Below are 24,755 nucleotides of genomic sequence, written 5' to 3'. Positions count from 1 at the left end.
ACAGGACAGCAGCCACAGGCATCCACGAGGCTGGTGGCCAGTGGAGATGCAGCCGGTGGGCAGGAAGGGCGACCCAGGAGAGGGGGATGGCAGAACTCACTGAGGGCTCTCCTGGACACAGGGTAGAGGGAGAGGAGGTGACAATTCCCACAGGTAGTCCCTTCTCTCCTCTGGATGTCCCCACCACTGTGCCTTCCACCCAAGGTCATCTCAGAGCCAGTCTCTCTGGCCCAGGGTCAGGGGCCTCTAGGGAAAACAGGGTCTCCGTGTGTTCTGGGGGTGGAGTTTGTACCTGTCTTGAGGGGATAGATGAGGAGGGGAGAAAATGGCCCCCCATAATCCCTCTCCCAGTGAGAGATACTGATGACCTAGAAAAGCACACTGGACGTGACTCAGGAGCGGCTCAGCTGTCACAGGTGGTGAATATTTAACAACCAGCTTTGGCAGGGGAGGGGAGGTCTGATTGATAGTGTGTGCCGATTTCCCTGTTGTAAATACTCCTGCCATGGCCAATTTGAAGTCAACTGGCTTGTGGAATCCCTGAATATTTCCGGGTCGGCCCCTTCACCCTAGCAGACACTGCACCAGAGGGTGACTCTGGCCCCCGGGGCAGGCCTGTGGCTGCTGGTCACCACTGCTCCCCCAGCACCCAGCATGGGTCTGAAGAGGATTTACTTGGCGACGAACAGATGTCATCCATGACTTAAAATCTCTTTTCCCAGGGGACTATCTGGGCTATTGAGCAAATCCTGGCTTATGCAAGGTGTGGTAAGGTGAGGGGGGAAGCGGGTCCCCCACGTGTGTGCAACATGCCCCAGGAGAGCTAGCCACCCCCAGAGACCTGGGCACAGGGCGGTTCCCCTCACCCCACTCACCTGTAGTATGGATCCACGACAGAAATGAAGAAGATATAAATTCCGTTCCTTTGGTTGAAAATGACCTTGTTTGCCGTTCGGCCTCCCAAGATCTGATAGGGGACCTCTGGCCATTTTAGGGGAGCATTGTTGTTGGGGTCATGGCAGCTCACATAGTTCTGAGGAGGACAGGGGTATGCGCATTGGTCTGGTGGCTGGGAAAGCCACACCAGTGCCCACAGACACCCTCCACCGTGAGCGTGGCCCCACCTGCTCACCAAACACCCATGGTTCGGGTTAGGGCCCTATGCTCTCTGGGTGGGCAAGTTCCTGGCCCCAACGGAGGAGGCTGTGGGTGTGGCTTAAGCTTCACCCTCCCTCTTCCTTCCTGGGGCTTGTACAGCTTTGTGAATGCATGAGACATGGACATGAGTTGTGCACTTTAAAATAGTTCATTGTGTTGTGTGAATTTCACATTTGTTAAAAAAAAGAAAAACAAGTAAAACCAGTGTCATCAACAAAATAGATCAAACTGATACGACAGAAGCAGGTGTAACTAAAAGAGCCAAGAACCCGAAGGCAGGAATGGGCTCAGGTGCAGGGTGAGCGCCCCCTGCTGGTACCATTGCTGCATTGTGCCGTGTTCGTGCCTTTGGAGTTGAGGGGCTCAGTGGATGGATGGGAACTATTCACGCGCATCAGAGCTCCCAGGACCACCGATGCAATTTCTTCCTTTTACTGACATCATGCCATTATGTATCGGTCATGAGCAAATCAATGCTCATGGTAAAAATGCTCGCTCAGCAGAACAGATTGTGAATTTAATCAGTCCCTTTGTAATGGGCATTTCGATGGTTCTAGAAAATTACCAGCAATGACCACAGCTCTGAACATTTGGCCAGTGCCCCTTGGTGGAGATTCCTAAATAATTTACACAGCTTACATTCCCAGATACCGCCCCAGGCTCTCGATGTCAGTGTGCTCCCGCCCCCCTTGACACCCCTGCTGGGGAATGAATGTTGGCATGCCCCTGAAATTCACGTGTTGGAACCTAACCCTTAAGGGGATGGTATTAGGAGGCAGTGCCTTTAGGAGGAGATTAGATCATAAAGATGTGCCCTTAGGAAAAGGACTCCAGAGCACCCCCCTCGCCTCTTCAGCCATGTGAGGACACAGCGGGAAGGCAATCATTCATGAACCAGGAGGCAGACTCTCACCAGCCCTCGGATCAGCCAGTACCATGGTCTGGGACTTCAAGCCTTCCAGGATGGTGAGAAATAAGTGTCTGTTGTTTACAAGTCCCCAGTCTCCAGTGTCCTGTGATAGCAGGCCAGGTGGACTGAGGTACCCCACAACTGGGTTTAATTTGTTGTCACCACCTGACTGGTGGCCTGTTGGGGAAATAACTGAAGAGTAACTACTACCTCTCGGTCCCAGGCAAAGGGCCGCTCCTCGCTGGCATTCCACATGATGGAGGTCCAGTTCTGCGGCTGGGCCCTGCAGAGCGCCGTGCCTGCCGTCAGGGAGTACGTGTAGGTGAACAGTCCGTTCAGCTCCAGCAAGACATACTCTGCCTCCATAACCTCCTGGAACTTTTCTTCCCGCCATCTAGAGTACAACACAAGGAGTGGCTGTGGGAGGCTGGCCCAGGGAGATAGCGGCCCTGACAGGTTAGGGGACTGTTCCAGGCAGGGGTGGTGTAGCAGCAGAACAAAGCGAAGCGCCCCCCAGCCCCGGCTGACACACGCAGCAGTGGCAGGTGGGGACCGAGCAGGGACAGGAGGTGGGGCGGCACTGAGTATTTTCCACGGGCGGATACAAAAGGCATCTCTAGGAAGGGGACACACAGGCAGAGACTGGAAGAAATGGATGTGATGTCCTATAACCAAATAATGTCACTCACAAAGAAACTGAAGGGCCAGGCTGGGAGCTGGGGAGCAGGGAACGCGGCCCAGCTGCCACCTCACCAGCCCCATGGGGAGCTTACAGTTCCACCACAGGCTTCCATGGGGTGTCGTAGAAGACGAGGAGGGGACAGCCCAGCTCCTCATAACGGTAGCTCACCAACAAGTCCTTGTTGGCCATTTGCCCCTGGAATTGGGGGTCGTAGGCTTCCCTAAGCAGAGAGGAGGTAGGGGGTGAGGTCCCACAAGGCAGCCCCAGTGTACCCCCACCCCACTCCTCCCAGGTTCAGCTGCTTCCAGGGGAGGGGGTCTGAGGTGGGGGTTCAGAGCTTTGGTCAAAATGACCCTGGGACCCTCTGTGATGTCTCACTTTATGGGTCCACTTGGCTGTGCCCCAGTACCTGGATACGTGGTCAGATATTATTCTGGATGTTTCTGTGAGGGTGTTTTGGGGGATGAAATTAGCATTTAAATCAGTGGACTTTGAATGAAGTCTAGTGCCCTCCCCACTGCAGGCACAGTTGAAGGCCTTAATGGAAAAAACGGGTGACCTCTCTTTCTCTCTGTCACGGTTCTTCTCGTTCTGTCTGTCTCACTTGGTTCTGTCCCTCTGTCTCTGTCTTTGTCTCTTTCTCTGTTGCACTCTGTCCGTCTGTGTCCCTCTTATCTGTTTCCCTTCCTCTGTCTCCTCTCTCACTGTCTCATCTCTCTCTGTCTCTGTCTCCCACACACACATCCTGCCACCTTCCCTTCCGTGGAGACCCCTGTCTCATACATGGCTTTGTGCCCCGCTGAGGTCTGCCTGTGGCCACACTGCTCAGCGAGCCCAGCAGCACCTGTGTTGGTCTTGGCTGAGGTCCTGGAGAGCTGATTGACTTTTGGCTTGTATCCAAGTGGCCAGGTCTTCCCACAGTGGGTGGGGGGGACGACATGCACCAGCATGGGAGGGGTACCAAGGGATACCACCTGGGACCAAGCAGGGCTGAACCCCATCCCGTGCCCACTTGGTGGCACAAAGGACTGGGGCAAAGAGGTTCCCCCAGCACACCGCCCCTCCTGCCTCGGCTCACAGTGTCTAGCCAACCCCACCAGCTCAGAGGAGTAGGTGGCTGGGCTCCGTGAGCCAGCAGCAGGCTGGGGAGGGGTCTATAAGATGAGGGTGGTCAAGGAGGGAGGGCTGAAGGAAAATCTTTGGCTCACTTCTCAATGACGTAGGTGTAATTGTCCTGAAGGGCCACTGGATCGAGGATGCCTTTGTAACAGGCTGAGATTTTGCTGTAAGCAACAAAAGGTGGTGAGAAGCTGCTGACCCCACGCAGAACTGAAGCTACATGAACTCTTCCCTTTGACATGCATGTCCCATTGATTTGATATCCAAGACCTTTCTTACTTTTTGGTTCTCCAAGTTGCTCCAGGCTTATCTTGTATCTTCCCTGCCTAGCCTAGAATTAGTCATTTCCCCAAGGAGCTCTAATGCCTCGTATTTGAGGCCAAGATCATGGTGCTGGGTGTCCTGCCTTTTGAAACGATCACTTCCCTGTTTTTCTATGTACTCTGCTACCTGGACATGTACCGGTAAGCAACATAGAGCATTTGCCTGATTTTGGCTTCTTAAGACTAGACTCACGCTATGTGTGTTCCCCTGTATCTTTCCACCTCCACATCTGTACATTTATGCAGCTCATGCTGCCTCATTTACTGTCATTGTAACGTTAATACATTGTTTTAAGAACACCAGACCGGTCTACGGCCTACGTACTCATCCTCCAGTGGACATTTCAGTTGGTGTACTTCCAGCTTGGTGCTACTAAGAATAATGTTGTGGAGAACGTTCTGGAACCTATGCCAGTGCAAGTGTGCATGAGTGGTAGTGCTAGACTGACAGATGTGCTCTCCAAAGCAGCTGAAAATTGTGTGTGCCCACCAGCAGTGCCTGTAAGTTCTGGAAGCTGCTGGGGTCCCCATCCCTCCTGGGACTGGCTGGGCCTTGTTAGCCCCACCACACTGGCGGGAAAACAAGGGTCTCTCTCCTACAAGCCTTCATTTTCATTTCCCAATGAAGCGAGGTTGACCAGTTTTTCAGCATCTTATCACATGTTTATCAGCCTTGATTTCTTTTCTGGAAGTGCCTACTCAAGCTCTTTGTCCATTTTGGTCTGTCCATTTCTCTCTTTAAAATTAATTTGTAGGAATTCTTTTTTTTATTTGTAGGAATTCTTTATAAATTCTGGATACAAGCCTGTTGTTGGTTACATATGTGGCAAGTATCTTCTCTCTATGGCAAAAGCTTTCTAAGTATTGTTTCAGCAACCTTTCCTGCACATGTGTTTTAAATACGCAATTTGTTGATTCAATAAAGTGTTTCCATTTGGGGGAAGTCTGGTCAAATCACCACCTTGAGGGTGTGACTGCCTCTTGCAGGGAGCCCTGAAGTCAGCTCCTGCTGGGGCTCGGAGCTGACCGTGCAGTTGCAGAATGCGGAGCCGTGTGGCTGGCTGGCTTGGCAGCCTGACATCGGCACTGGGGGAGTATTTACACCCAGGCGTTTGGCAGCATGCACATCGGGGCTCCCTCCCTCCCCAGATGCTGCCTGCAGGGTGAAAGAATGGTAATTTGGCCTGTTTTTCCCCTTGGATTCTCACGGCCTCATTCCCTGGGGAGACAGATACCAGAGGCAGAGTTCCCAAATTTTTTAGCAAGCAATTAAGGCAAAAAGTCCCTGAATAATTTTAATCAAAATTTGTAATTAAGGGGTTAAAAGGAAACAATGGAATGAGCAGAATGGTTAGGAAGGGAGGAAAACTTGAAGGAGGAGTCACCACCAGGCCTGAAACTCCTACTGGGTCTGACAGTGCACGTGGCTGGGCTGTCTGCTATGGAGACAGCGCAGGCACAGAGCACACAGCATAGCGTCACCCGGCTTCAGCAACTGTGAGGCAACGGCCACCAGTCTCACCTCATCCCTACGTCCCATTCCCCACCTCTCACCCCCATACCAACAACACACTTACTTCTGAATGACGATCTTTTTCTTCAGGTCACAACCAATGGAAATGAGAGCCGTCTGCAGAGAAAGAGAGACAAGACGCTGACCGGGTCAGCGAGGGCCGCCGAGAGCCTGGCCACAGTGAGGACCCGGTGGGGGACATGCTCACATCCAGGAGGGACTGCAAACAGTGCCCCTGGGTCCGGACGAGGTGACCTAGGCACCTGGGACTCACTGTGACTGTGAGTGGCCCCACAGGGCTCAGGCCCTAAGAACTTGCCCAAGCACTGGGACACAGCTGAGGTCCCCCCACCGCGGATCTACCTCTGCGGTTTTGCAGGGAACGGAACCCAAGCGATAAACCCAACACCGTACTTGGCATACAGAGTGCTAGAGAAGGCAGGCAGGGAGGCTACAATGAACAAGCAGGAAGGAGAAAAGAGAGAGTGATTTGGGGTTGAGAGAGTGATCAGGGACATGCTTCTCAAACTGGGGTGCAGTGGCATGCTCAGAGACATATAAAGAGCTCTGAAACCACAGGGCAGGGGGACTTTGCTGTTTGAAAAAGCAGCTTTATATCAAGACAATAGACATAAACTTTACCATCTTAAAGTATATGCAGATCAATGGCATTAAGCGCATTCTCAATGCTGTGCAGCTGTCCCCACCACCCGCCTCCAGAACTTCCTCAACTTCCCAAAGTGAAACGCTGTCCCCAGTCAACTTCCCCTCCCCTTCCCCAGCCACCCCCAGCCCCACCCTCTGCTTTCTGTCTCTATGGATCTGACTCCTCTAGGGACCTCCTGTATGTTTGGCTTATTTTGGCTTATTTCACAGAGCACAATGTCCTACAGGTTCGTGCATGGTGTGACATGTGTCCATGCCGATTTTTCAAAGCAGGCAGGAATCCTCAAAGAAAAGTCCTGTTTTCTGATGGCTCCCGCCTTCTGAACCCTCTCCAGGATGGTCCCTCATGTCCTCTGCCCTCAGGGATGCTTTGCTGGTACAGCTGGGAATCACTGGCTTAGAGGGTTCAGACCACAGCCAAGGATGTGTCCTCCCTCTGTAGCAGGCAGTGAGAGAGGCAAGAGCAGAGCAGGGGCGACGGACTGGTGCGGAAGGTCAGCAGGGCCCAGGGCCCCGGGGCCGGCAACGAGCAGAACTGCCGGCCCTTGCAGGACCACTCCCTCAAGCACTAACCCCTGGGGATGACATCTAGTTCAGCTCCAGGCCCAGAAAAGCAGCAAAACCAGGCACAGCAAGGCCATGGCTGACAGCAGGATGAGGTGCGATGACTAATGACCCCTTCCCCTCGTAGTGACTATCAGTGGGGTCATGAGTGGCAGCCCTGGGGGATGATGACGGAGGAGGGGTGGTCACCCAGCAACGGGGGGAAGGGAGGAAGGATTGCCTGCATTTCCATATCCTGAATGGGGGTTTGGCCAGCCCATTAGGGAAAAGTCAACCAGGCCTGCTGCCATTATTTTTAACACTAATGACAAAGGATGTGGGATAGCAGAAGTGTGGGACATACCAGTGGCTTGAGGTCCACACACGAAATTTCCTTGTTGGCTATGTCCAGAGTGATGGTGGACATTGTGGGTCTCTTTATGCTGCGAGGCAACAGGAGCGTTTGTTTTTGCACACTTGTGTCAGAGTAGAGATAATTGCCAACCCACCCACCCTTTCGTCTATCTATCTATCTATCTATCTACCATCCATCCATCCACCATCCATCCATTCTGGAACGCCAGAATAGTGACTGGGAACCTCTACTCACTTAGGCGGTCCTACCTGCCCTTGAGTTTCTACCTCTTCTTGAATCAGTTTATTTTTTTAATTTTTATTATCTTGTATTTTTCCCATTACCATTTACGCCTCCTATACCCTCCCCCCCCCCCCCTCAGCTGCAATCACCACACTATTGTCTTTGCCCATGAGTTCCAGCTCTTCCTCTTTTTTTCCTTCTGGATCCCTCCACCCCCACCCCACCCCAGAGCTGTCAGCCTGCTCTCTATGAGTCTGTCTCCTTAAATCAGTTTGGCTAATTTATATAAAATAAGTTATTGAAAAGAATATCTGACATTCAATTTTATTATCACCTAGCCACACATAATGTTTTCTTATTGTTTGTTTAATAGCTTCCGTATTCGTACTTTCTATCTTCCTTTTCTATTCCTGTTGCCCATCTCAGTTCTGTCTTTTCTCCGCGGATTGCAGGGTTTGATTTATTGCGCCAGTCTCCCAAAGAGCACGCTCCGTGTTTCACTTTGACTGCACATTGTCTCTTGCACTCTGCGTAACACGTTTCGGATCGTGTCACTGTCGATCCGCTCCGCAGGGCTTCTGTTTGCTGCTGCCCTGGTTCCTTAAGTTAAACGTTTAGTTCATCCATCTGGAGTCCAAATCTTTTCCTCATGATAAAAGTACTTAGGGTGTAAACTTTCCTTTCAGTATATTTTGGCTGTATTTCAAGAATTTTTTTATTCAGGAGTTATTTGTAAGGGTGCTTCTTAATTTCCAAGTAAATGGGATTTGGGTAGCGTTGCTTTTTTTTTTTTAAGATTTCATTTATTTATTTTTAGAGAGGAAAGGGAGGGAGAAAGAGAGAGAGAGAGAGAGAAACATCGATGTGTGGTTGCTGGGGGCCGTGGCCTGCAACCCAGGCATGTGCCCTGACTGGGAATCGAACCTGCGACACTTTGGTTTGCAACCCGTGCTCAGTCCACTGAGCTATGCCAGCCGGGGCGCTTTTTTATTTTTTTGGTTGTTGAGTTCTAGTTCTGTTGGATTCATGTATGAGAGTGTAATCTGAAAATTTCCACTGGGAGAACTTATTTTTTATAGCCAAACACATAAAAAATTAAGTAGCTTTTGAATACATTTATAATAAATAGATAAATTTACCACAAGTACCAGAGAGAAGAACATAATCCTATATTAATAACACACAATTCTTTAACTTTACATTTCTCAGCTATATTGAGGTATGACTGACAAATAAAACGGTAAGGTATTTAAAGTGCAGAATGCGATGATTTGTCTGATATATGTACACACAGTGGAAGTTAATTGGGGGGAGGGACACTCTGTGAAGTGTGTGATTATCTATCCACTATACTGTACGCCTACAACTAATACTAAATAATATTGAATGTAAACTGTAATTAAAAAAAATCAAAAAAGAAAGTTAACACATCCATCACTTCACACATGTATTATTATTACTACTATTATTATTATGTGAGAACATTTCATTTTATTCTCTTGGCAAGTTTCAATTCTATAACAGTGTCACGAAGTCCTGTACACAGGATTAAAACATACTTGTTGTGGACACACACACTCTGGTGATGTCCTGCGGGTGGGATCACACAATGTTCATCCTTCTGCGTCTGGCTTATTGCATTGAGCAGGATGTCAAAGTTCATCCACACCGTGGCAGGGGTCGGAGTGTCCTTCCTTCTTAAGGCCGGATAACATCCCACGGTGTACGAGCACCGCGTCCTGTGCACCTAGTCACCCGTCAGCAGACACCTAGGCTGCTTCTGCCTCTCGGCCCTTGAGAAGGGCGCTGCTGTGAACCTGGCAGCCCGGACGTCTCCCTGGGACCCTGCTTCAGTCGTTGGGCACATGCCCGAAGCGGAGTTTCTGGATCGTGCGGTAATTCTACGTTTAATTTTTGTGGAACCACCTTTTATAAGGTGTCTTAATTTTTCTTTTTTGAAATTGAATTTGTTGGGGTGACATTGGTTACTAAAATCATATAGGTTTCAGGTGTACAATTCTATATACATCATCTGTACATTGTACTGTGTGTTCGCCACTCTAAGCCCGGTCTCCTTCCGTCACCATTTATCCTCCTATTTTTAATTGTTCTTGCCTTTCCACCTGCCATCGGGGAGTCTCAGACTTGGCCTTGCTGTCCCGGCTCCTGCTGAGGGAACCCTAGGGTCAGCCCGGGGCCGCCTGTCGAGGCCCAAGTGATGCCATACCTGGAGGTGAAGTTGGGGTCAGCCCTGCCGGAGTGGTGCTGCTGCCTCAGGGAGATGTTCTGTGGAGCAGAGCGAGAGAGAAAACCCAGCTGCCACAGCGGGACAGCCGGTCAGTCCCAGTCCCGAGGCTGGGTTCAGGGAGAGGGCCGGGGAGGGGGTGTTGGGAGGAGGAGCCTGGAAACCACCTAGGCCGCTCCCAGTTCTAATCCCACCACTAAGGCAAGGCCTCGGGAAGCTCATGGACATGGCCATCTCAAGCTCCTTCATTCCCTTGCTGCCTTTGTCCTGGACCCAGTGCAAGGTGTAACTCTGTCCTTCTTTTTACTCTGGGAAGTGACAAGCACTGGCCCAAAGAGTTTGTTGCAGCCAGCTCATGCCTTGTCCTGCAGGAGCTGCACCACTCGATCTTGGGCTTCTGGGCTCAAGTCCAGATTCTGGGGTATGACCAAGAGGCCTGGCTGAGCCCTGCGGATCCCCCAGACCCATATGTCCAAGAGCCTCCTGGTCCCCCTGGTTCCCTCCATTCTGACACCTCAGTTTACCCAGCTAATACAGATCTCCTGTCTTCCCTGGGGCTGGGTTAGATTTCCTGTCACGTACTCTGCGCCTCTCCCATGTGACACCTTAATGATGTCACTCATTTGGGTGATTGCTGCCTGCTTGGGTTGGGGAAAAGCTGGGGATTTGTTTCCCCCAAGTTCCGTAGCACCTATTGCAGGTACACACAGGGAGAAGAGAGGAAAAGGAGGGACAGGCTCAGGGAGTGACCACAGGTGCTGGACCTGGCCGGGGTGGTCAAGGCCACACCCTTACATCTCGTTGATCCCGGTTTGGGGCGGGGGTGCAGCTCACCAGCTTGTGCTTCGTGTTCCCTCCATAGGTGTAGCCGTCCTCATATATGATGGCCTGCAGCCCCACAGAGTGGGGGTTGCTCACCACCGCCTGGGGTGGGGACAGGAGAGGCATTAGGAGTGCCACTGGGGTGCTGCTACCTGCCGGTGACTGCTGTGCACCTTGAGAGTAAAAACTGAGCTTGCTTTGCAAGTGCACCTGCCAGTCCTATCCCCAAATGCCCCCCCCCCTCGCCTCGTGCACAACCCCTAATTGTGGCCTTTAAGCCTTCTCCTACAGACAGCCTGGAGCCGCTGAGCTGCAGGGTCCAGACCCGGCCCTGGTGTGAGAAGAGGACTCTGGGTGAGAGCCGGACGCAGCCCGGTGTCCCCTCCCTGGCCCTGGGCCTGACTGGCTGGACTTTCCCACATGTCCTTACACTAATCTGCCCCTGTTTCCAGGCCTGGGTTCTAGGTCCAGGCCCCCTGCCATTTCTCAGGCACCCCTGCTGCACGAGGGAAGGCCGTGAGTCACTGCCCTAAGAAGAGAAGGAACTTGTGGAAAGCACACGGGGCAGCTCGGAAAGGCAGAGAGTGAGGCGCAGGGACAGCGAGAAAGGAGGGCAAAGGCTCGGCTCCGTCTGCCCATTCACGTAGAGGCTGGGAGAGGGGAGAGACGGAGAGAGTTTCTGTGGCCCTCAGGAGCGCGTATCTCCCCACAGGAGGACACCAGGGGGTTTCCTGGGTCTGGGAGCAATGGACACAGGGCGAGAGGCCAAGAACGCTGGGAACATCATGTATCAGAAACATTTGTCCAACAGATAAGGAGATGTCCTTACGAGTGGAATCGGTGACGTGCCCGGCCTGGGTATCATCAGGGCGGTCAACTCCAATTTGCTGTTCATATCAATGACATACATTTTGTTTTCAAATTCTCCTTGCAGAAGTTCTACCTAGTTAAGAATGCAAAAAAGTTTTAATTAGGCCTCTGTTTCCTCAAAGAAAAGGGCAAGTAGGTAGGGGTGGTCAGTGGTCTCCCCAAGGGATGGAACCTTCCGGTGGTGTGGGTGCAGCAGCCCGGGCTTTCACTCGCACCCCTTCCCCACGGACTCCTGCACCATCAGGAGGTCTTCAAGGTCCCCTGCTCTCTCCAGAAGTACCTCCTGCCTGACCTTTGTGGTAACTGCCTTTCTCCTTGCGTTTCTTCCTAGAGTTGTCACCAGGCATGCATCCCGATCTACCTTGGTCTCGCCTGTTTCCAGTGTTATGTCTTTTAAGTCTCTTTCCATCCACAGCTTCCCCTCCAGCCCCAGCCGCTGGGCTGCAGACGTCCCGCAGTCTGGATTTTCCTGGCACAGCTGGGCCCAGCCCTCTGCGCTTTGCACTTCCAGAGAAAGTGGCTGGAACCGTCAGGTTCCGGCTGGGCTGTGCTGTGTTGGCAAGACTCCACAGGCAACTGTTCTCACGGCGATGGCACGTAATGGCCAACTATCTCTTTTTTTTTAATGTAGGTGGCTGTTAATTTGCTGGGTTTGCCATGTAACGCTATCCTAGTATTTTTTTTTTTTCATATATTCACCAGAATAAATTTATCAGGAGACTGCTTCCTTCTTCTATTTCCTGGCCCAATAGAATGGCATGAAGAAAAGGTGGGATACATGCCTATGTCCTGGCTTTTATTTCCTCAGTTTTCCAGATAGTGGATTAGTTTGCTGCCATCTCTAGAAGGTGACCCATGAGTCACTTCCTGGAGAAGTGGCTGGCTCCAGGTCTGGGGTGGAAAATGGACAAGATACACTGGGACATCTCGTCGTAGCCACGTGACTCGTCACTGTCGATGTCAGTGCTGGCCCGGTTAAAGCCATGTATGCCAGCTTTCTCTGCTGTGGAAAAGCCTCCCTTTCCACTCTGTCCTTTCATGAGCAAGTTGCCAGGGCCAGACGCACTAAGGCCAGGAGGGGTGGGGGTGAGCCTGACTGCCTGGAGAGCGATGTGGCTACCTTACCGGGAATTCTTCTGTGAGGAAACATGTTTCCATGCCCTTTATTTATCCTGCCACTCATTTACACCCATATGGACTTGTGCATGTTTATATTATGCTTTGGCTTATTATCCAATATGGCGCTGTTTATTTTTGTTGTTCAAGTTGTTCCAGCTTTCACTGTTGGATTTTTGTGAGGGTGTATTTTTTTCCGTGGGAAAAAAAGCTTTACTACTTCTTTCTCTCTGTCTCCTCCCTCTCTACTTGTGCATAAGACCAGCAGTTCTCAGACATGTGATTTCAGGGACCCACAAGAAAATTGCACTGGCTAGGGATTGACATTTTATTGTGGCAAATAAATAAAACCACTACTATCCATTAGCACCATTGTATCATAAAAAGGTGTTTTAATAAATCCACGAACTCTGTACATGGCACAGTTGCTTTCATCTTTTCCTCATTCACTGAGTGCCCTGTGTTCGAAGGCCATTTAGAAGTGGACACTCGAAAATCTTGGCCTCTCAGAGCGGGAGTAGCCCTAGAGATCTGTGACCCTGAGTCAGCCTAGGCTCTGCTGAGTGTGGTACTAAACTGATATATTTTTTAAGATTTTATTTATTTATTTTTAGAGGAAATGGGAGGTTGCTCCTTGTACGTGCCCTGACTGGGGACCGAACCCACAACCCAGGCGTATGTCCTGACAGGGAATGGAGCCAGCAGCCCCTTGCAACCAACTGAGCCACACCAGTCAGGGCAGCACCAAGCTGATTTAACGCATTTCGAGCACTGGAAAATGGGATGAGGTTGCTGCAGAAGACGGGCTCTCAGGTGGCATTTCCTTGGGTGTGGACATTTGGGCAGTCACTGGGAAAACCAGTACAGAGGGTCCTCAAAAAATGAAACGTGGGACCACCATATGACCTGGAAATTCCCCTTCTGGGTATTTATCCAAGGAAATGAAATCACTGTCCCAGAGGGGCACATGCGCCCCCGTCTTCCTTGCAGCGCTACCCCCAACAGCCAAGCTGTGGCAACAACCCGCGTCCGCCAGCGACTAAATGGACAGAGAAGATGTGATGTGTATCTGTCCACAGCTCTATCCACAATGAAATATTGTTCAGCCTTAAAAAGAAAAAGGAAGTCCTGCCATTTGTGATGACATGGATAGATCTTGAGGGTATTATGCTGAGTGAAATGAGTCAGCAAAAGAAATCCTGTGTGCCCTCACTTGTACTCCTATGTGCAATCTCAAAAAGCTGAACTGCTAGAACCAGAGAACAGGTGGGTGGTTGCCAGAGGCAGAGGCTGGGGGTGGGTGGAGTGGGTGAAGGGGGTCAAAAGGTACGAACCTCCAGTTATAAGATATTAGGGATGTAATGTACGGCACGGTAACTATGGCTAATAGTCACCGCATATTTGAAAGTTGCAAAAATTTTCATCGTAAGAAAAAAGTTTGTAACTATGTGTGGGATGGATGTTAACTAGACTTACTGTGATGAGCATTTCACAAGATAAACATATATCAAATCTTTGTGTTGTAGACTTGAAACTAATACAATGTTATATGTCCATAATATCTCATTAAAACTGGAAAAATTAAAAAATAAAAATAAAGTTAGGAAAAACTTTCCTGTATTTCTGACCATGTGATTGCCAGGGACAGGGCAGGGGGTAGGGGAGAGGGATTCTGGAGGAGCCTAGAAAAGACATTTTACTGTATCAGTCCAGCAGCTGCTCCCCTTTCCTGAGAGTAGCCCCAGTTTCCTTCTGGAAATCACCCTTTTGCATGTCCTTGGACATGTGTCCTGGTGGGTGGTGAACTGACCGGACCATCTCCAGGAGAGGGTTCTTATTGGCTCACCTCCAGCCATATGATTGGCCCAGGAATGGGTATGTCATCCTCTCTGAGCCAATGAGATGTAGAGACATGCTGGGATTTCTCTTGGCTTCTGCAGGGCTCTGGTGAGACCCTCTCTCTTGCCTGGGGTTATAGTGTGAGGATGCCAGGTCTTTAGGGTTGGCTGCCAGCTTGTTGCCATGATATTGAGAGTTGGGCTTCCCAGAGGCATCCAGATGGAGCTTTGAGATGAAGCATGAAACACTGAAACACTGGCAGTGGTGAGATGGAATGAAGCCAGCCCCTGGTGGCATGATTTCAGTTACTAGATCAAGCCTCACCTAAAGTCTTTCTTCCCCCTTTGGACTTTTTGGTCCTAGAGTCAACAATTGCCTTTCTGGTTTAAGCCCATTTGATTTGGATTTCCCATCACTTGCAGAACAATAAATCCAAATTAATATATGCATATTTTTATATTCCTGGGATTCCCCCTTTTTTTCTTAAAATATTTTATTTATGTATTTTTAGAGAGATATCTGTATCCCAGGCATGTGCCTGACTGGGAATCAAACCAGCAGCCTTTTGGTTCCCGGGCTGGCACTCTAGTCCACTGGGCCACACCAGCCAGGCCAGTTTTCCCCTCTTTTCAATCAGCTTGCCTGGCCAGAGTCAAGGCTGATGCCCCATAGCCCAGCAGATAGCTTGAGCCCAAATGAATCTCCCTCTCCAGAGGGAAGTTTCTATGGAGCCATGACTTTCTTTTACCACCTGTGGTGATGATAACTATATCACTTACTTTACTTTTTTTTTTAGATTTTTTTTTTTTTTTTTAGCAAGAGGGTAAGGAGGGAGAAAGAGAGGGAGAGGAACATCAATAAGCAGTTGCCTCTTGAGCACCCGCTACTGGGGGCTTGTCTGGGGACCAGGCATGAGCCCTGACTGGGAATTGAACCAGGGATTGTTTGGTTCGCAGGCCAGTGCTCCATCCACTGGGCTATACCAGCCAGGGCCATATCACTTACTTTTTTATCTTCTGAACAATTTTGAGAGTTGGTTGACTTTCTTATTAGAAAGAGCATCTACTAAAAGTGAAATATGTTTCATTTTGAAAGAACAAACAGAAAATTGTACAAGATGTGGGTGCCAGCCTTTGGGGCATTGGTGGCTGGTTGCTAGACTTCATCATTATGTGAAATTCAAATTTAACTGGGCATCCTAAATCTTAGCAGCAATTAACCCTACGTGAAGCCCTACATGTTTGCCAGCCACAGATGCCCAACTCTGGGTCTCTGGGATTTGCCTTAAAAAAAAAAAAAACAAACAAACACAAAAACACAGTGTCTTAAAAACATGGAGCTAAACAGTTAAGATCACATACTTTGCAGACATCAACTTGGAGTTGGGGGTCCATGAGAACTGCCTGGATATTCACAAGGCACTTCTGGAAATCAAAAGCTGGAAAAACCGAATCGGGAATTGGCGTCAGGATTTCAAGCATCCCCAGGTTACTGAACATCAGGGCTGCGTCTTGGGACCAGACGTTTTGGTGTGCAAACTGAAAAAAAAATAAGTAATTTCTGAAATCAGGTCATTCTAATTCTTTTTTGAGGGTATACATTTTGTCTTAGGATTTAGGTGTAAAGAAGGCAGACCAAACAAACAAACAAACAAACAGCAAAGTAAAAAATGCACTCTGTTGAGACACCTACTCTTAAGTTTCATTTATCCCGAGTGTTTAAATTAATGATGGAAACTGTGTTTCCTATCACAGACCCCCTTGGAGAAACAGAAAAGCCACAGAATCTCTCCCCAGAAAACACTGCTCCTTAGAATGTCAGGGTTAAGGCTTCAAAGAGACAGTGATGCTTTCTTAATTCCATGGTTGGCACCTTTCAGGAAATGTGGTGGCTGTGGATCTAACAGGAAGAACACTGCAGTAGCAGCAGATTGGGGGTCTTCTCTGGCTCAGGTGCTAACGAGAGGGGAAGTTGAACTTCAGTTTTCTCCCTGTAAATTTGGACGATACTGGCTCCTTCATGGTGTGGTTGTGAGAGTGAAATAAAATTAGATAAGCATCATGTACAAAATAAGGTGAGAGAGTCCAGTGTCACGCCTGGCTGTAACCTCGGACAAGTGACTTCACCTCTCCACGCCCCAGTCTGTCCATCTGTCCAGTGGGGACAGCATAACAGTCTATTTTTTAAGGCAATGGTCAGGGTTAAATGAAGTAGCAATCAGAAGATGCTTAGACCAGCACCTGCCATGTTCTAAGCACTCAGTAAGTTTTAGCTGCCATTGCTGTTATTTTAATAACGACTAAAATTAATTTTGCTAGTAAAATTGTTAATGTGAATAACTTAATGTTGGGAACTGCCCTGCTTGGTTTCAGAAACTGTAATCCCCTCATTGCTAAGGCTGAGTGAGAGACCTTGGGATCATAAGCCACTAAGGAGACAAAGCTTATCTTCCTGGTAGGGACGCTGCCTCTGCCCCCTTTTACTTCCCTGTGTTTGGCCCCGGGAGGATGACTGGTTAGCCAATGACAGGTAAGACTCCTCAAGGGAGGGATGACCCAAGACAGGCATGGTCACAAAGGGACTCTCAGGGAAGGACTTGGGGGGCTATAGCAAAAGGGGGTGATGGACTCTCACCCCTCGGCTTTGACAAAGCCTGAGTCCTCATTCTGTCTGCAAGAAGTCTCCTAATCTCTTGGCTGCCTGACTTAAGCCTGAAACAATGCCGGAGGTGAATGTGGCCCTGTGCTGGAAAGGGTGGGTTCCCTGGGGTGATCAGGCCTAAGAAAGAATGCATAAAATCCTGTGAAGCCTGCTTTGCTAATACCCTCAATTTAAATGATAAGGGTCCAAGACTGAAATGAATTTGTTTCCCCAGAGTTTTATGGCCCTTTAGCTATCTGACCCTGACTCAGAATAGGCCCTCATAGTTCTTTGAATGTTATCTATTGTTTGATCCTTACTGCCTGACAATGATTGATGAGCTTTACCTATATTCCTGTGCAAATTGAACCCAATAAGAGCCCGTTGAGGAACAGGCTCCTGGCCCTTCTCCTTTGAGAGATCGGCCACCTTTCCTCCCCAAGCAGATCATGTCTTGGTAGACCTATTCTCATCTGTGGCAGACGGGGGCAGGAGGGTCAGGCTCTGTGGGCAGAGTCCCCCCACAACTTAATATCAATTAAAATTTTGTTATTACTACTGCTATTAAAATAGTGTTACTATTTTAATAACTAGAGCAATTTCTGGTCTTCAGAAACAGTATTGGAAGTTTGAGTACGAGACTGTTATTTCTTACAAACCCGACAATAACCCTAACTTTGATTTTACCTACTTTGATCATGAAATTTGTCAGGATTCCCAAGCTGCCATAATACAAATTACTCTCCCGAGTTAAAACTGCTAGTTCATTTTCATCTAGAAAAAAAATAAACAAGACAGAACAAAAGTTGAAATGAGGCTGGTTTCAGTGGACAAAAATATTAAAAATATAAAGTAAAAAAAAAATTACCCCCCAATTCCATCATCTACAGCAAACTTCTGTAAAGGACCAGATGGCAAATATGTTTCGCTTTGCTGCTCACGTGATGGCTGTCACAAGTATTCGACTCTGTGATCGCAGCTCTGGACAATGCGTGCATGGACGGGCAGGACTGCATTCCAGCAAAACCTTCCTCACAAAAACAAGCTGTGGGCCACGTTTGGCCCATGGGCCAGGGGTTACTGAGCCCTGACATGAGTAACCACTGGCAACATTTTAATAAACATCTTTTCTGGTATTTTTATATATGTGGGATCATATTCTGGAACCTTCCCAGCTGCTTTGTAACTTAATGTTTTCTTTCCTTTTGTGTGCATGAGTGTAGTTGGCTGGTTGAAGTTCCAGTGCCAGGTGAACTAGACCCGACTCAGCCAGTCCCCCACGGGATGGACAGCACGGTTGTTCCTGATCTTCTGCATGTGCAAAGTTCCCAGGAGCACAGCACACCATCACGAATATTTATATTCTTTTTTTTTTAACTTTTACAGCAACCATTTTCAGAAGAAGTGGGGCTTAAGCTGAGCCTTGAAAAAGCATCTGACGTGGAAATGAGATGTGCTTACAGGGCAACGAATGGACTAATGCTGATGGTTTCTCAGCGTGGGCCCCATGGGTGTTAGGGGCTGGATGGGTCTCCGTGGTGGGGGCTGTCCTGTGAATCGTATGATGGTGGACAAAAGGTTCCAGGAGCATCCCGAGCCCTGACAACCACGTAAGCCTCCACACGTCAGGTGGACACAAGGATCCCTCGGGGTGGGGGGGGAATCAATGAGATGTGACTGCACATGGACATGAATGTCATCCCTGTGAATCTGAACTTCGTTCTTTAGAAAATAAGAGAGCATTACAGATCCTACCCATGGCAGGTGATGTGTACCCAGTGGTTTTAAAAAAGGAGTGGGAAGACAGGACATTGCCTGGGAGAAACTATTTGCAGGGCCTATTTCTGATAAGGGATTTGCATCAAGAATATATAAAGAATGTTTACAACTTAACAGTAAAAAGACAAACATCCCAATTAAAAAATGGGCCAAGGACCTAGACAGATATTTCCACTAAAAAGCTACCCGCAGGTTAAGCACGCACTGGCAGCCAGGCTGTGGATGGTGATGTTGGTTTCAAAAACAGAAGAATACACGGTGTGCGACCCTTCTTGCACCTGCACGGGGTTGACGAGCTGACCTACAAGACAACGAGGCAGAATCATGAGATTTGGGCACGCGTTGGCAGGGGGCGTCCACTGCTGAAATGCCACCCACCCCATCCCTTGGTTTGTGGCCCAAATGATAAAGGTCCAAGAAAAAGAAAACACTGAGATGCAATGTTGAAAACGTCCTTCGGAATACGCTTAGGCTTAAGGAAGCTTTTTCACCATCTGGAGGCTTGAACATCACAGAATGCCTTTTACTGTGATGTGTATAAGGAATAAGACAGAGTTTTCTTGCCCTGGCAAAGGTAGCTCAGTTGGTTACAGCGTTGTCCCAATACCCCACGGTTGTGGGTTTGATAGCCAACATATGAGAATCTACCAGTAAGTGGAACAATAAAAATCAGTGTTCCTCTCCCTTCCTCTCTAAGAAAAACAAACAAACAAACAAACAAACAAACAAACAAACACACAAACAAAGCTTTCTTTCTAGAATTGGCTCTCAAAACAGGCTGGCCAGGCTTGAGCCTTTTTCTGTCTTTCTTTCTTTTAAAGATTTTAGTTATTTATTTTTTAGAGAGAGGGGAATGGAGGGGGAGGGACATGGAGAGGGAGGGACACATCAGTTGGTTGCCTCGGTTGCCTCTCACACTCTCCCAACCAGGGACCTGGCTTGCAACCCAAATGTGTGCCCTGCTGGGAATAGAACCAGCAACTTCTTGCTTTGTGGGGCAACACCCAACCCACTGAACCACACCAGTCAGCCAAGACCTTTTCTTGCACTGCAGGGAACATGGTATTCAGGTAGTCTGACTGGTGCTGGGTGTAACTAGCTGTGATTGCAGGTGCTCTTGCAGCCACCCCTGTGCCCAGAGGTTCCTGACAGCACCTCTTCCAGGGAGGGCTGCCTTTTGATCCTCTACTTATGCTAGCTGGTGGGCTGGGGCTCACATCACATGGACACTGCCAGGATTCCTCAGCTAGTCCAGGTGCAGGTGCTGTGCCACTTCCAGATTTTTCTCTCTTCTGAGGGAAGCTCAAGTGAGTGGTCCTGACTCATTTCCTAGAATCCCTAACCTCAGCCCCCAAACAAGATCTGCAGTTCCTGGACCCAAGATTTGGATCCTATGCCCTCAGCATCTGGTGACTTTCCAAACCTGTCTATGTGCCCCTGAAGGTCCCACAAGGCAGGGGATTGGGTTGGGGGGCTGCAGTTAGGATGGCAAAGTGAGAAAGGGTTCCTTGTTGTCTACTCAAGTCAGGGGAGAGAAAATAATGACATGTGCTTTCGCTGCCTGGAGGGGGACACCGAGTGGCAGGCCTGAGCCTGGGCCTTGCTCACCTGCATTTCGGGAAGCTAATAGGCTCTTCTCAAACCAGAAGATCAGAAAACCTTTCTGGCCTGGGACGATGAGGATGTCAAGAGTCCCATTGTAGTCAAAGGGTAGCCCAAAACTTTGGTTCAGGGGGTGGTCCGAGTACACAAACTTGGCCTGAGAGAGAGAGAGAGAGAGAACTGAATCTCAAGGGATAGAAGAGGTTACCAAGTCCTAGATCACAGGGCAACAGACAGGTGCAGATCCACAGGCTTCGTTATTCAAACTTCATTCAGACTTTCTTATCTGTCCAGTGGCTCTCAGTTTGGGAAGATTCTGCCCCCTGGGGACACCAGGCATGTCTGTGGTGGTCACACTGGGGGTGGCCCTGGCATAAAGGGTGAGGCCCCCTGGCCTCAGTGCCCAGGATGGGTTCTTACGATAGAGAACTATTCACCAAAAATGTCCACAGTGCTGAGGGTGCCCTGCTCTCCCCAGCTCTCTGCCAGGCTCGTGTTGGCACCCTTGTCCCTGAATTAATATTGGAGTTTATTTCTCTCTCCCATCCCACCTGTGTGCACACCCCAGGCTCTCTCCCTAACAGCCTTTTCCATGAAGCCACTCCACTCACACCATGCAGCCCTCTCAGGGCTGGCTCCAGTGTCAAATCTAAGTTGTTCTGTGTGATTGTCAAAGCTCTCTCTTATTTGCTCTTTATGAAAGACTCCGACAGCACTGTGCAAGGGTGGGATTTTAAAAAGCACTGCCATGATTCATAAGTGAGTCCCAGCAAGGCAGCTGCATCCCCTTCCCTGAAGATGCACGTTGGAGAGGAGGGAGAGGCTACTGGCGGGTTTTCTAAGCACTTCCTGGGGAGAGAACTAAGTGCTCAGGGTGAGGATGGACTGTGCACAGGCTGCTGAACTTGCCTAGTCCTGTTCCCCTCCCCGCCATGGACACTGGCCAGGCCTATCAGCACGAGGTGCCTAAGAGCCAGCAAAGGCGAGTTCTCACCCCCAAGCTCATCCCATTGTGTTGTGAACTAGCTGGCCTTGGTCCCAGATATTAGAATTGCCCAGCTCAGCTGCCTGCATCTGCACAGCCAATTAAGGCAACAAGACAAACATGAAAGAGTTCAGCCTTTCATTGCTTACTGCGGTGGGGTGGAGGAGAGAACAGGCCAGAGGAAACAGCAGCCCTCTGTCCCGGGCCCCCCACCCTGCTGAAGGTCATACCAGGGGAGGGCCTGCTGGATCAGCACAGGTGAGGGGCTCCTCAGTGGAGGGAGCCCCACAAAAGGCTCCTGCACTCTTATGCACTCAGGAGCCAGGGAAGCGGGGAGGGCCTGGGGCTGGGAGCAGAAAGGCACTGGGTTCTGAGTCCAAGTGGAGGAAAGTGTCAGCCAGGTTTTCTACTCCTCCCTCCCTACGGAGGCTCCTGAAGAGGATGTAGGCAGAAGATGGAAGGTAAAGACCTAGCAATGAAGGCTGCCCACCGGGCCTGGGACCTCTACAAGTCCTTCAGAGCCTGCAAATCGTCTTGACTCATCCTGCCCCAAGTCTGGAGTGGGGAGGGCAGTGTACCCCCGGACGCCTACCAGATAAAGCTTCCCTGCCTGCCTGTGGTCATCCTGAAAACTCATGGCAGCAGACTGTAACCAGGAGCTGGACTCCTCAGCCACCAAATTGTGGGGATTTCCAGAGTAGTGGGCATGTCTCTGTAATTCAGCACAGCCCGGCAGTTTATGCCAATGAGGGGACTCTGGGTGGGGTCTGGACCAATCACGTGTTAGAGGGTGGGGCTTTCAGCCACCAGATATCAACCCAAGCTCTGGAGGCTTCTTGGTGGTGGGTCTCCCCCAGACTTCAGAGCTGTACACCCCCTCACAATTTTTGCAATACCAGGTCCCAACTGTATGCAGTCTCTTTCCTATTTAATATTTTTTCTTCAAATGCAGGTTAGAAGGACAAACTCCTCTTCTTAGTCTTATTCTAAATGAGGTCTGTGAGGGCATAGGTTTTACATATGGATTTTCTGAACATCCATGAAAATTGTTTTAACAAATTTGACATCAGGTATTTAAAATGATCTGTCCCCGTCTGTGACACACACCACACCCTGAGATTCTCCCCAGTGCTCAGCACAGTGCTCAGCACCGCCTGGTCACGGCTGAGATCCTGCCCAGTGAGTGACCCGATGAGCAAGGCAGTGGGGGTAGGGCGGAAGGGGGAGTGGGTGGGCGATCGGGCATCTGGATGAAAGGTGGGTAGATGGGTGGATGCACACATGGACTGACATGTAGGTAAGTGGGTGGATGGATGCATGGTTGAATGGATGAGTGGATGGGGGGATGGTCAGGTGGATGTACGAGGAGGGATGGGTAAATGAAAAGCTAGGTGGATTTCAGATATGAAAATCCAAGGGTGTGTGGATTTTCCTGAGTTCTTTAAAAAAAATCTTTCTATTCAAATGTGTGAGTTTTAATAAAAACCTGGCTTGGGGCAAAGGTCATTTAAGTCATTCTTCCCAGCCCACGGGACTCACCTTGCCTTGGTTGGAGGTGAGCAGCCCGACCTGAGACAGGGAGTGCAGGTGGAAGATCCCACCCAGAGCCCCGACTTGTGCCGTCTGTTAAACAACAAACAAAGTCACATGTGGATAAATTATAAGCATATGTTTCATTCTATATTTAATTTTAGATTATCCAGTAAGCCACAATGAAGGAAAGTCTTTTTTTTTAAATTATGATCCATTTTTCCTCTATGGAAATGTAGCATGTAGGGCAGAACCTTGAGTGGAGACAGCGGTGTGGCCCAGACAGCTAGAGGCAAGCCTGGGTCCTTCACCGCTGCCTAGGTTCCTCATTCCCGACTCTCGGCTGGTCAGCAGAGTGCCCAGGGGCCAAGCTGGAGCACAAGGCCCAGCTGACATCTTTCAGGTAAGAGAGAGACCACTCTCTTAATTAAGCCTCTGTGGGGTTTTTTGGGGGGAGGAGGGAAGAGTTCTATAATATACAGTGCCACGGACTGAATTGTGCTCCCCCCAAATTCAGAGGTCAAAGCCCTAAGCTCCTGTTTTAGTGCTTCCAGGTTGCTGTGAGAAAATCCCATGGACTAGTGGCTCATACACAATAGACATTTATTTCTCTCCATTCCAGAGGCTGAAGTCCAAGACCAAGGTGCCAGCATGGTCAAAAGAGGGCCCTCTTCTGGGTCACAGACTTCTCACTGTGTCCTCACAAGGTGAAAGTGGGCTAGCAAGCTCTCTGGGGCCTTTTTCACAAGGGCACTAATCTCATTCACGAGAGCTCCACCCTTATGATTTAAACATCTCCCAAAGGTCCCCCACACGCATACACACACAGAACAAAAAGACTCTTGTGTTAATAATTGGTATTTAAGTGATGGGACATCAAAGAGAAGAGTACACATTACTCTAGGATATACTCCTTCTCCTGGGGAGTGGTTAGTGCGTTTTTTTGTTGTACAAAGGATGGTTGTATTGTACTGGGTGAGATTATGACCTTGTTAGTGTCTTTATTTGGAGATTCAGTTTGAAGGAGATGCATATGAGTGTCAAATTGACAAGAGTGGACTTAGGATGGATAATTCTATGTGTCCACTTGGCGGGACTAAGAGATGCCCAGAGAGCTGGTAAAACTTTATCTCTGGGTGCGTCCATGAGGGTGTTCCTGGAAGAGATTAGCTTTGATTCAGTAGACCCTGTAAAGGAGCTCCACTCTCATCAATGTGGGTGGGCATCATCCAATCCATTGGGGGCCCAAAGAGAACAAAAAGGTGGAAGAGGGGCAAATCCACTCTCTCTCTTTGGTCTGGGATGTCCATCTTCCCCTGTCCTCAGACAACATAGCTCCTGGTGTTCCAGATTTGCACTGGCAGCCTCTGGGTGCTTCTAGGTTTAATTGCAAGTGAAAACATCTGGCCGGCTAGGTTCTAGGCTTCGTTGGGCCTCCTGGGCAGGGCTGAGAAACCAGATCTGAGATCTGCTCAGAGCTTGAGTGTGGAGCAGCCTGTCTGCCTTCCTCTAGACATACTCCCACAAGTGTGTGGGGGCAACGGCCATTCTCTGAGTCAGAATAGGATGTCCTCATTGTCTTAGCTACACAAACATCCTGTCCACTTCAGCTGTGGGAATCTCAGCTCTGCCAGGCTGCGTGGCCTTGGCAAAGGCTCTCTGAGCCTTCATTCCTGTATGAGTTTCCTCTGGCTGCCAGAAAATATACTACATTTTTTTGGGGGGGGTGCTTCCAATAACAGACATTGAATGTCACAGTTATGGAAGCCAGAGTCTGAAATCAAGGTGCCAGCAGGGTTGGTTCCTTCCGAGGCT

At 49.4% G+C, this 24,755-nt stretch overlaps 1 protein-coding gene across 1 annotated transcript in view; it reads right to left on the bottom strand.

Annotated features, from left to right (window-relative positions):
- The window catches only part of CATSPERD (cation channel sperm associated auxiliary subunit delta), a 41,912-nt gene that overhangs the window by 1,401 nt on the left and 15,756 nt on the right, over positions 1–24,755 (bottom strand). Inside the window, exons 8-21 of the mRNA XM_028521923.2 lie at positions 22,950–23,033; positions 20,432–20,582; positions 19,029–19,124; positions 17,736–17,818; positions 15,766–15,942; positions 11,409–11,522; positions 10,592–10,681; positions 9,740–9,798; positions 7,279–7,357; positions 5,770–5,822; positions 3,959–4,033; positions 2,842–2,970; positions 2,279–2,462; positions 876–1,033 (exon numbers count right to left, since the gene is read on the bottom strand). Of these exons, the coding sequence (XP_028377724.2) occupies positions 876–1,033; positions 2,279–2,462; positions 2,842–2,970; positions 3,959–4,033; positions 5,770–5,822; positions 7,279–7,357; positions 9,740–9,798; positions 10,592–10,681; positions 11,409–11,522; positions 15,766–15,942; positions 17,736–17,818; positions 19,029–19,124; positions 20,432–20,582; positions 22,950–23,033 (1,532 nt within the window). The remainder of the gene's footprint in view (positions 1–875; positions 1,034–2,278; positions 2,463–2,841; positions 2,971–3,958; positions 4,034–5,769; positions 5,823–7,278; positions 7,358–9,739; positions 9,799–10,591; positions 10,682–11,408; positions 11,523–15,765; positions 15,943–17,735; positions 17,819–19,028; positions 19,125–20,431; positions 20,583–22,949; positions 23,034–24,755) is intronic.

This window comes from Phyllostomus discolor, chromosome 8, assembly GCF_004126475.2.
Source record: "Phyllostomus discolor isolate MPI-MPIP mPhyDis1 chromosome 8, mPhyDis1.pri.v3, whole genome shotgun sequence".
Classification (NCBI taxonomy): Eukaryota; Metazoa; Chordata; class Mammalia; order Chiroptera; family Phyllostomidae; genus Phyllostomus; species Phyllostomus discolor.
This window is presented reverse-complemented; position numbering and strand designations above follow the sequence as displayed.